This window comes from Cajanus cajan, chromosome 4 (genome assembly GCF_000230855.2).
Source record: "Cajanus cajan strain Asha chromosome 4, NIPB_CcT2T_4, whole genome shotgun sequence".
NCBI lineage: Eukaryota > Viridiplantae > Streptophyta > Magnoliopsida > Fabales > Fabaceae > Cajanus > Cajanus cajan.
In genome coordinates this window covers 57,435,535-57,448,742 of record NC_138520.1, presented here as the reverse complement: position 1 = coordinate 57,448,742, position 13,208 = coordinate 57,435,535, and the positions used below count along the sequence as shown (strand labels likewise).

The following is a 13,208-nucleotide window of genomic DNA, read 5'->3' as shown; positions in this document are numbered from 1 at the left end:
ATCACATGGTCCACACATAAACATAATATGTTGTAGTCCACAAGAGTCACATGTTCACAATTCAAACACCATAATGTCCACAACATCATCTAATAACACCTAATGAGAGGTCATTTGCCTCATACGATTAGTTATTTAATTGTCATCCCATTAGATGATTAATATCTTTTTTTTTGTTGAGTTAATCATGATTGAGAGTAGTCTTCTCTCATTCAAGTGTTTTTCACAATATTTGTTTGAATCTCATGAAGAGCAAGACAAACCAATTCTATATACAAGGTGTACAAATTCTATTCTTTCATTCTTTCTATAATTATATGATAATATGTTATAATTTTGCATCTATTTGATCTTTGTATGATAAGAGTTTATATTTTTTTCATTAGTTCAAACTCAAATAATTTGACTAGTAAAGACAAAAAAAAAACCAAAATTATAATCTATGAATAAAATAAAGAGATTTTCATGAATAAATGATATTGAGATGAAACAATAGTTCCTGATTGCTTACTTTTAAACTTGAAATCTCAATTTGTTTAATCGAAAAAGATCAATTACGGATGAACCACTCACACGTCACAAAGAAGTTCATAGCGACTAACAAACAAAGTTTTGCATATTAATTGAGAATTTGAAATTCTAGAAAAGTAGAAGAGATCACGATCAATAATATATTATTTATCACACTTTCCTCTTTACATTTAAGATCATTGATTTATTTTTTCAAAATTGTGGATAGATTTTTGTTGAGAAATTAAAACATTACCTATCAATTGATTAATTATTGGTGAATAATTTATTTTGTATGATATTTTTATTATATAGTTTAATAATGTAAAATTTATTTTTACATTTATATACACTATAAAAAAAATAGGTGGTCCTCTAAAAATGAAGCCCCCGACAATCGCCTACCTTGAATGTGCTCAAGGTCACCACTACATTAATACATCACTTAATAACTTTATATTATATGTGAATCTTTTAAAACTTACCATTAGATTCAAAGTTCCTTATTTTTAGATCATATATACAAAATTTTATATTAATTTAAGATGATTTGATATCTCATTCATACAGATCGAAATTGACGTAACATATACATTTTAAAAAATATTAAAACAAGAATAATTAGATTTCCTTCAAATGATTGTTCAATTTTAACAAAATTTGACATAAACGTATAAGATGATATGAAGTTCTAATTCAACGTTTGAATCGATAAAATTTAAATATAATATAAAGTAATTGAACAATGTAATAGTAAAAGCTACACTAATGTCATTTGATCATTCTCTACACGCACAATACATGCACGCGTGCGCGCGCACACCCACACACACATATATATATATATATATATGTGTGTGTATGAGTATGTATAATGAGAGGTTTACTTATTTTAAAAGTAATTATAAATAAAGTTATTTCATTCAATAATTTATTGTTTATATTCAACTTAAATTGATAATAAATAAATGAAATTTACAAATTTTTAGAAAGTTTTAACACTATTTAACCGTTTATCAGATAAATTTAAGTTAACATATTAGGCTGAATGTTTAGTATTGGTTACCAAAACAGAAATATTAAAGAAATAAAAAAAATAGAAAATTAAAATTAAAAATCATTATATTTATGAAAACATAACATATATTTAAGTCTGACAACATAAGAAATTAATTAACTGTTGAAAATGGCTCATTTTAATTTATATAGGGTTGTGTTGTGTGTTGGATTGGATGTGTGAAAAGGTTTCAATATGGTGATGGAATCAAATTATTTATGTGTTGACTGTACAGGCCTGGCTCAACCCAGTGTGCACGGGCCACCCCTCTTCTTTCCTCCTTCAAACGGTGTCACGATATGAATAAAAAAACCAAAACAGAACGGTGCCAGATCTATTTAAAGAATTTAAATTTAGAGAAAGATAAAAAGTGTAATTAAACTATCCTAAAATAAATCTAAAATGTTCGTATATTTTTTTCTCACTAATTTTTCTACTTCTTTTACATAATAAATATATTTTTAAGACATTAAATATAATATTTGATAAAAATGTAGGAAATATAATATTATTCATTATAATATATATAAAACTTGAAACATCAGTCATTTTATTGAAATGTCAAATATTAAGTAAATTGGTTTTTTTTTTGGCATTATCAAATTTATCATTGATATCACATTTTAGTTAATTTCTTATTTTCTCTCCATTCTACTTAAATCGTCTTTATCTCTTTCTTCCTTTATACATTTATATTTTATATTTATTCTCTGGTTAATTATTCTTAAATTATTTATTTATTTTACTTTTTTCTAAATCAATTTTACCATTTAACCATTTAAACTCAATTTTTAAAATAATATTCATTTAACTAAACTATTTTATAAATAATTAATTCAACATTCATTTTAATCTGAATACATTCAAATTAATACTGTTTAACAATTTAAGTAAAGTTATATTAATTAAAAATATAGATCAGGAGAAGAGAAGTGAAGTATACACATTGCTTACTAATAAGAGAAATAAGATAATAGAACTCAAGTCATGATTAAATCAAACAGAAAATTCGAACCTGATGTACATTATTGTTAATTAACAATATGATTGTCATGCAAATGAAAAATAAAATCGTATTTAAATACTCTTTCCAACATCTCTAGATATTATTGTTAAACTATTTTTCATAAAAAGTTAAGCAAAGTGACACGAGATAATTAATAATGTCTTATCAAATCCAACGAAGAAAAAAGAGAAGACTAGAAGTTTGAGTGTGTATTGTGTTGGATACTCGAAATTTCTTGTAGAATAGATACACACAAAAGAATCAAATGGTAAATTTTTTAATACATTCATCTCCTTCTTTACATGCATCTTTCTCCCATAAGAAATTTTCAGTATTGAAGGGGGGATCAACCACCAAAAGTTTTGTCATTTCTTCCATTAAAATTAAGATACACTGTATATGTAATTATATACTTTCTTTTTATTTATTTTAATTTGTTTAAATAAAAATAAGAGGAAGTTATTATCAAGTACAAAATTTTTGTTGGTTTAAATATATTTTAGTTTTTATAATATACTATTTTTTTTTTTTATAATTTTTGTCCTTATTAACTATTTTTTAAAATAATTATTGTAAAACTTACAATTACTTTTATTTTGGTTTTCATTATTTTATTTTAATCTTTATGCATATCATTATTTTCATTTTAGTTCTTATAACACTTTGTTCATTTTAAGCTAGTTCCTGTGAAACAAAATTAGTAGAGACTAAAAATAAATTATTCAACATTAATACATAAAATATATTAAGAACAAAAGCTACAAAATTACAAAATCATTTTTAGAAAAACTAATTTTATAGAAACCAAAACTAAAAATATATCATATTATATGAATACAAATGTATTCAAGTAAAAGCATTAAGAAAAGAAAAAAAAAAGGATAGCATTTAAGAAACAGGGTTTATACTTTCTACTTTCTAGATCCCAAATTAAACTTTTAAATTATGGTGCCTAGCTCACCCATGTGACACTGATGGTTCCCTAATTTGTACCCACAGGAATTCACCGTTGGCAAAGATATCTTCTGCAACGTCCCCACATGCTTAACTGCAATATATATACGTATGTTAAAGTAACTTTTTTCTTTTCATACATTACGCATACACACCATGCTGAAACCACCAAACAACATGTGCAGACAAATTTTTGTTTCTTAATCAAAATTTATGTTCTAGTTCCATGTGCCACCCCCAAAATATTGGGCACTTTCGATATAAAGTACTATTGAATAAAATGTGTTGTTGGTGTTCTATTTATCTACGTCACTAGTAAGGAGCTTTGGTTTTAAAAAATGTGTTATCCTTCTCTTCTCTCTTTGCAGAGTGCATTGTTTATTGTTTACATAAATTTCCTGGAAGCATATAATTGCTTTCCATGATTGAGTATCCAATGTTTACCAAAGTTGTGATGTATTATGGCATGGATTTCAGGAAAAATAAATATTAACGATATTCTATGTAATAATTTTTTATAACTAAAAATAGAGTTTCAACTTAAAACTATTTACATACTAAAAATTATTATACAATTAGGAAGTTGTCAATTTTTTATATTTTTATCAATTTTTTTTTATATTTAAAAATATAGTTATGTGACATATCAGAATTATAGAATATTTTTTTTTATTTGGTTAAAATTTATATCGATCCACCAATAAATTATAGATTCAAGTTACTTAACTCAATTTTTTTAAATAAAATTTTAAGTTAAAATCTTATGAATAAAGAAACGTGATTAAAAAAAATTCCACTAAAAATAATTAGTCGAGTAAATATTTTATACCGATAATATATTACATAGACCTTAATTGATATGTAAGTCTTGCTTTCTATTTAGTGGTCCTATTGCCAAAGTGATAAACCTTTTTCCACCAATAACAAATAAGAAAAAATAGGTGGACTCCAATACTAATTAACACCTAGAGAGGGGGTGAAGAGAAATATAAATATAATAAATGATATATAATAGAATAGAAATAACGAAAAGTAATAAGTGTTGGATAAAAGTGTATAAAATATTGAAGTATTTACATATCATCAATAAAGAATATGTAGAAAAGTGTATTCGATAGTGTATTTATAGTATTTTTCTCCAACAAACATAGATTCGTACACCTTAAAAGCCATATTGATACTTAAGCATAGCTGAAAAGATAAGTAATTATTATGAAATTAAAATCGAGATCATAAATTACTAATCTTGCTTAACCGAAGCCAAAATGATTGAGGCAATAATCATTCCAGTCTTTTACTTTTACCATATATTGTATGTAGCTTTTGTTTAAAGCAACATTAACCAATCCACACTATACTTACTTCATCTTCATTTGAAACTACCTTATTAAGTAAATCTCTAATGTTGGTGGCCCTTAAAGATGGGTCCAAACAAATCACAGACACAAAAGAAAATGTATGGCTAAGAACATTGCCTCGTAAGCTGAACTGAAACATGTTGCTTCTTAATTAAATAGTCCTTTATATTTATTTTTGGTATAGACTAAAAGTATTTTACAATAGAGATAATCATTCTCGAACCCAGTAAAATTTCTGTAGACACCAAAATTCTCAATTCAAATATTTAATATAAATATATATTTAAGATTCAAATAAAAACTACTGATTAATTAAACTAAAACAACTTTTTATCTGTTCATTGCATGTTGGTTTGTATTTAATGTCCTTTATCTTAATATGTGCCACTTGATCATGATCTATATAATAAGCCCCATGTTACTACGAATCAGAAGCCAACTATTCCCCACTCACAGCCTGGTTGTCTCACCATCATCCTTAGATTCACTGCAAATTTGTTTGTCTTATCTTACCAAAGGCCTCATAGACTAGACAGGAATCTTTGGCATCCAGACAGCACAGATAGATATGCAGTGCTGTTCATTTGACTGATACAGTCATCACACATACCCACAAGCACAGACAAAAAATATATATATTATAAAAAGTGGGAACAAAGCATCCACTGTAGGCATGCAGGTATATATGCTTGCTATATGATGATGATGATAATATATATAGTGGAATCTGCAGCATGCATTGTTCACATCAAAGCTAATATCTCTTTTGGTGTGTGATGGCAGATTCTTCAATGGCTCTTTAAAAGGGCACATGAACAAGAAAGAAAGAGTAGCAACTTCAATCTCCCTCCCAAATGGGAAGATATCGGTGGTAAGATAGAATATGAAATTATTTAGAAGAGTTTTTGAGATTTTTTTTATTGAAAATAAAGTTTTTTTTTTTTTTTTTTTTTTTTTTTTTTTTTTTTTATTGAAAAACTTTTAAAAAGTCTTTTAAGGTTGTATCTAAACATATACTCTATTTCAGTTGCAAGTTTCTCAATTCTTATTTGTTTTTATTGGTCATATTGTGGAAAACAGGAAAAGTACATGAACTTCTTACTTGATTTTGATTTTGGTGTACTAAATGAAGAATTTTAATGCAAATATATCTTGCTCATTTTCAGCACAAAATGGTAAAGGGAAAGAGGTAAATCTACTAAAGAGTGATAGATCATACAAAAGAGCAAGAAGAAACAAATGGAGTACCCCTGGCTGCAAGAACTTTAAGATATTCACTTTTCTATATAGAAAAGACATTCAAAAAGCTTTCTTTTACAGCACCCTCAACTTAAAGAGACTAAGGAGCTTCAATAGGAGACAGTTTTTGCACTTCATGAAGATGAAGAGAGAAGAACCATCAAGAGAAGTAGGAAGTGTTGGCAAGGCAGATTCAGGTGGCCATGTTGGAAACAAGGTTTTGCCAATAACCGAGGCACCATTGTCATCCTCTGCTGAAAGAAATGACCAATGTGATGCCACAGAAACTAAAGATGAATCCAAGGATAAGAAAAAGCCAATGTCCAGAATGAAAGAGCTTCTTAGATGGGCTGCTTCTGCAAAGACAGAGAAAGGAGGGAAATTCAATGGAAGAAAGGTAAATTATTTTTCAATATCTTCAATGACCCTTTGTTATTTTCAACCCTGTGCTTATGATACATGGCACAGAAGATCATGTTTGGTGAGATAATTCATTTATAATATTATGTGTCACTATATTGTAACCAAATAAAATACCCATAATAATCAAACCTACCATATGTTGAGAAATCTGTATGACTTTTGCAGATACTTTAGAGTATGGTTGATTTTCTTTTCACCTTTTTTATTTTAAAAACTATTTTCTAAAATAACTTTACACTTATAAATAATCAATTTCTCATTCAAAATTTATTAATAATGTGTTTAGTTTGGTACTAAAAAACTATAGTGGGTATAAAATTAGAGTGAGTCACCACAAAAAGTAACTATTTATTGCTTCCAAAAATCATGATTAGTTTAAATCATTAGCAATTCAAACACACTATGTTTTGAAATTTATTTTCATGTTTTAAAAACTAAATAACAAACAACTAGAAAATATTTTCTCATCTTCTGTTTTTATCTTATTAAACCTCTAGCTCAATTTCTGTTTTGGGCCTTGTACCACCATCAACTAACAACATTATTAAGTTGCATTTTGAAAACCAAAAACAGTTTTTGAGAATAGTAATCAAACACACCTTTAATCTTTATTAATTTCTTAATTTCTTTTCAGGTTTTAATGTTCAGAAGGCGTGGAACCCTGAAAGCAGTTCCAGATGATGATCAAGGTTGCACTGAGTCACCCAAGATCAGTTTCAGATGGGATGTAGAAAGTTGCTCCACCACTTCCTCTGCCTACTCAGCAATCTCACTAGCTTCCTCATCAAAAAATGGACAAAACCAAATTGCAACTTCCTCTATATGCATCCCTCCTGAACACACTGGCCATAACAACACATGTAGAAAAGGAAACTGGATCACCACAGACTCTGAATGTATGCCATGTATCTTTTATATTTTATTTGATTTAAATATATTTTTAATCTTTTAAATTTAAAGTAAATTTATTTTTAATTTTTTAAATTTAAAATTGTTCTTTTTAATTTGGTAATTTTTAAAAATTTTATTTTAATTTTTATATTCTTAAGATATTATTAAATACTGTCACATAAAATTTATCTATTAATGTTTCTCTTAATGAAAACATCATATTAAGCCTGATTGATGTACATAATTATTTTAATCTATCACTTTTAAATATATTATTAGTGATAAGATAGAATAAAATATAAATTTTGAAAATTATATAATTAAAAAAATATTTTTAACATCAAACAAATAAAAATAAATTTACCTAAATTTAAAGGATTAAAAACATATTTAATTAATTGATTTTCACCCAAAGATCTCATAAACTGCGCCCAAACACTTTGACTAATATTCTCTTCACCATCTTTTTTGTTTGATGAGTAGTTGTGGTGCTGGAGCTATGAAGATTGAGGCTAAAATGGATATTCCATCATGTGTGGTGAAGTGTTGGCTAGCAATCTACATCACAAGTTATTGCTCTAAATGTGTCATGTTCATGGATCATTTTTCTGTCAGATATTTCTAGAGATTTTATATGACTTAACTAAAGATAGAGAGATCAAGAAGCAAGGGAAAGGGATGTAATATCAGTAATTAATGATCTGAATGTGCTAGATGGGGATCAAAAAGATCATATGCCATGTGCATGGCATGAGAATGTTCTGCATCTACATTATTAGGGGTATAAATTAGTTACCTGTTGACTGACCTAATTAATGTAGATGGTTTTCCCAATTAGTGGATGGGACCAATTATTACTGTAAATCTATAATAATCAGCATTGATGATTATCTGAAATGAGAGTTCAATGTCATATTATGCTGTTAGTACGGAAGTCATGTGTAACTAACATTAATAGGAGTATTTTTGTTTCTTATGTATTGATATAATAACAAACATTAATATTATGGAATGCATGAGCTTAAAAGTTGGTTGATAGTTTAGACGTTTGGGATTGGAACTTAACTAGTTCAAATAATTAGGCAAGGTCATTAGGTTAAAAGAGTGTGTTTAGCTAAAAAGATGTTAATTATCTGTGATGCTTGAAATATCAATTCTAACTTTTGACTGCACCAACAATTTCTTCTAACCAATAGCAGAGACTAAACCATTTTCTTGGATAAAGATCATTGAAGTGAGTTTGTTCTCCTTCAACAAAATTTTTTCTATATGCATAATTGAACACTATAAGTGAACGAAAGAAACTCAAGTTACTCAATCATCTACCAATTGTTTTAAAAAAATGTATACGTCATAAATTATATTTGTTTTGTCACATCACACTTAGTCTCTCAATTTGTGTCTACAATTTTAGTATAACAATTAAATATTCTTTTAGTCATTAAAATTATAATATTAATGATAACATTAATATTAAATAATAAATCACAACTAATATTTAATAATATTTAAGTTTAATTATATTTTTCCTTATAATCATAATCAATTTGTAATTAATATTTAAGTTATGAGAAGAATAAAAATATAATTTAACTTAAATATTATTAAATATTAATTATTACATGATTTATTTGATGTAAGATCTTGTTCGATGTTATGATTTGAATGGTTAGTGTAAATATAAATAGATAATATTTTATAAAATTAAAAGACTAAAATTTTAATAATTAAATATTATAAAAAAATTAAAATTATATAAGTATATATATATATTATATTCACTTATAGTTATAAGAATTAATTTTAGAAGATGCGATATTTAAAGTTTTACTATTTTCCAAATTAGTGTTCGGTCATATGTAGGCTAAAACCCTATTTTAGTCCCTTATAATTTTCTTTTGTTTCAATTTAGTTCCTCATTAATTTTTGGTCTCAATTTGGTCCCAAACTAATTAATTGGTTTTAATTTAGTCCTAAATTAATTAATTGGTTTCAATGTGGGACTTTCCGTCCAAATTGCTTTAACGGTGTTAACTTTTGGCCACGTGGACGCCACGTAGATGCATACGTGGCATCCACGTGGATGAGAATTTTTTTGAAAACACCTGGACCCAGAACGACCCGTTCTGAAACCGGAACGGGCCGTTCTGGGTGCACTTTTGGTGTGTTAATTTTGCATCCGGAACGGCCCGTTCCAAGTGCAAAATTAACACACCCAAAATGCACCAGAACGTCCCGTTCCAGTTTCAGAACGGGCCGTTCCGGTTTTATTTTATTTTTTTATATATAAAATATTAATAATTTTATAATATATATTATTAATTATATTTTAATTATGTTATTATATCCAATAAAATAAATATATTAATATTTTTTTTTATATTTTATTTTATTATGTTTATCTTATTAATTTTTATCATTTTATTCCTTTAATCTTAAATAAGTTGCAAAAAATTATAAAGTGATATTCCTTTTATCTTATTAATTATTATATTTTTTAATAAAATTAATTAAGAATATTGGTTTAATTGCATTTTTTATCCCTCAAGTATTACAATTGTGCAGTTTTGTGATCTCCAAGATTTTAATTGCATAATTTTAGTCCTTAAAGAATTGCAATTGCGCCATTTTGGTCCTTCAATTTTTAATTGAACAATTTTAGTCCCTCAAATATCATAATAGTATGATTTTTGTTTCTCCCATTAAAAATTAATAATTTTAATATATATATGTACCTGTATAAGGATACACCGATAGTCTTCTTGAGTTCTGAAGGCCGAAAGAACGCTCCAATCCGATATGTGTGAAAGGGTTTGTACCTGCAAAAGGCACTCCAACGCTCAAGTCAGCACGGGCACAGAAATCTAGGGTAATTAATGAACAGTGACGTTACCTTTTGACCTGAGCTATTTATACTGACATTCGTGGGCCCTGGACCTTATGGGCCCTGTAAAGCCTTACCGTGTTAGGTAATACTTCTTAATCAGTTAATTATCTTTTGATGGTTTATTAATGATAACTAATGGAGATGAGCCGAACCAGGTAACCGATTGGCGATCGGCCACCTGATTCGGCCTTTCAACAACCGATAAGAAGGTGGCTAAACATCCCTACCCGTACACTGCCCCCCAGCCTTGAAGGAAAACGAATTTTTCTTTAAGGGTAAAATGGAGATGGCGGTTAGGGTAAGATGAAGAGGCGCGCATTTATAACCGTTGAATCTCGGAAATCAAACGGTTATAAATTTTCAACACTTTTAAAATTTCCCGCTTTCTTTCAAATCTATAAATAGGTTAAATTGTAGGGCCATTCGCACGCATTATTCTAATCCGAGTTGTGCTAATCCGAACGCTTAGGAGCCGATCCGATTGCCCCCCGTGCTTTTGTGAAGAGATTGGTAAGTTTTTATTACCATGGTTGATACTTCAAGTTCCTCGGCTGACAGCTCTCGGTCATCGTCCTCCGAGGGGTCCTCGTCCAGTAGCTCAAGCCACTCCAAAATGACTCAGTCCCCTATTGATGCCGAAATGCTAGATGAAGGCAACGATTCTTCAGAAGGGACTTCTACTAGTGGAAGTGAAGAAGTCGAAGAAAAAACAACTCGGGTAGCAACCCGTCAACGATACGGCCCCTCCGATGTGCCTGGATACGAATGGGTGAACGGGGAAGTCACTTCTTATTATTCTCGGTATCAAGATACACAGATGATTACTAATCTTCTGGATTACACAAACTGTCTAAACTTTGCTACCAACGAAAATCCCTATCCGATTGGGATTCGGTCATGCCGAAATAATGCCTTTCCAAACCCTGACATGGTCTGCCTTGATCAAAGTGGTGGAAAGATGGAATCATTCTACATATATGACTGTCTTCTTCGGGATCTCAAAGTCAAATTTCCATTTGACGAGTTTACTATAGGAGTGCTGAGAGTGTTGAACGTGGCCCCTACTCAATTGCATCCGAACAGCTGGGCGCAACTACAGGGCTTCAAACACCTGTGCAAATGTCTCCATATTAAACCTTCTCCACTTCTTTTTCTATATTTCTATTCGTCCCGACCGACTATTTTGGCGAAATGGCATTCCCTAAGCCGAGTAAGCGATCGGCTTTTGTTGGATAGTTTCACTTCATCGTATAAGAATTTCAAGGCCGGATTTTTCCGAGTAACCATTCGGCCGAACGGGCGACGCTTCTTTTTTGATGATGATGGGAAGAGCCTATTCCCTTTATACTGGACCCGTACCCCTCGGCCATACGATGTAGTGCCGAAAAAGATGCTGACAGCCGAGGAACGAATAGACTTAAAATTATTAATGCGCCTTCCTCGGCGTTTGCCAACTAGGTCGCTTATCAATTTGATAGTGTCTCCTCGTTGGTGGGCCGACCTAATTGGTATGCTGTCTATCCTCTCACCTTTATCATCATAATTCCTATTGATGTTTACTTAATTTTTCTTGCAGGAATCATGACTAAGAGTGGTGCTGATGACCTGAATATTCGACATCTTCTTGCTGCAAGAGTGAAGGAGGCTCGGCAGTCGGGGGAAATCGGCACTTCGGCTGTTGCATCTTCCCCCCGTCCCAACACTGATAACCGATTGCCCCCTCCTCCGGAGCGCAAAAAGAAGGGCAAAAAGGGGAAGGAAGTCGCCCGAGAACACAAGAAAAGGAAGGGCTCTGACGATCACCCGGAGCGATCCAAGAAGACAAAATCAATGCCTGAATCTTCTCCGAACCGAACCATTATTGTGGTGCCTCCTCCATTGATGTCTCGGTCATTTCTGAGCGAGGATACTCCCTCCGAATCGGTGATTCGGTCTGATCTTGTCTCTCCATTTGGGCAAGAATTTTTATCATCTTTGGATGTGAGAACAAAATGGAGATTATTTTGCGAGGTACAGACACACTCTTTAGCTCTGGCTCATCACCTTGCCATGGAACCTCTCGGCGAGGTCCAAACTTTGAAACAAAATCTTGAAGAGGCCGAAAGAACTGCAGCCGAAGCGATTTCATTCAAAGAAGTGGTGACTGCTAAGAATAGGGATCTTGCTGCCGAGTTAGATGCTGTTCGGTGTGATAATGATACCCTTCGTCTGGAACTTCAAAAAATAACTAATGAAGGGCATCGCCGACTGGAGGAGGCTGAGGCTGCATATGACACCCTCAAAGAGCAAGCTAAAGAAAAAATCATTGCTCAACATGAGGCTGGATTCAAACAGGCCGTTCGCCAGGCTAAGCATTTCGGTCAATTTGAAGAAGGTTTTGAGTTTGACATGACTCAGGACTTCTATCAAGGGTCCTTGATGTCTTTTGCCGATATGCCTGAAGGAGCCGAACTGGATGATGATAATCCTAACACTGCCCCCCAAGTGGAAGATTGTGTCGAGAGCTCCGAAGAAGATACGCTGGATGAGGAAAATCCAGTCCCTACTAACGATACCGAGGAAAATCCCGATACCGTTATGGGAGTTGAGTCCACCCGAACGCCGGAAGAGTAATTATTTTTCTTTTATAATAGAAATGCTTTGTTTGTAATTTGAAGGCCGATAGAGCCTTCTTCTTTTGAATGAAATCGTTTTTCTTAAGCAATTTGCCTTGAATTATTATTCGCTAATTATTAACAAATACTAAAAAGATACACTTTTTGAATTCTTACACAAAGCCGAATAGATTTACCACTTGCATTCGTATCTAGAACCGAAAGGGTAACCCTTTGTGTGCGTATAAAACTGAACGAGTTTGTTTCGAATTGCGCGTTAATAAACCAA

The 13,208-nt window shown here is 30.7% G+C and overlaps 1 protein-coding gene across 1 annotated transcript; it reads left to right on the top strand.

The window, feature by feature from the left end:
* Positions 1 to 5,297: 5,297 nt before the first annotated feature.
* Positions 5,298 to 8,450, top strand: LOC109792731 (uncharacterized). The gene is made up of 5 exons (XM_083072656.1): positions 5,298 to 5,564; positions 5,669 to 5,756; positions 6,052 to 6,521; positions 7,182 to 7,443; positions 7,922 to 8,450. The coding sequence occupies exons 1-5, from the start codon at positions 5,559 to 5,561 to the stop codon at positions 7,939 to 7,941; spliced, it is 846 nt and encodes a 281-aa protein (XP_082928782.1). The 5' UTR covers positions 5,298 to 5,558; the 3' UTR covers positions 7,942 to 8,450.
* The last annotated feature ends 4,758 nt before the right edge of the window (positions 8,451 to 13,208 follow it).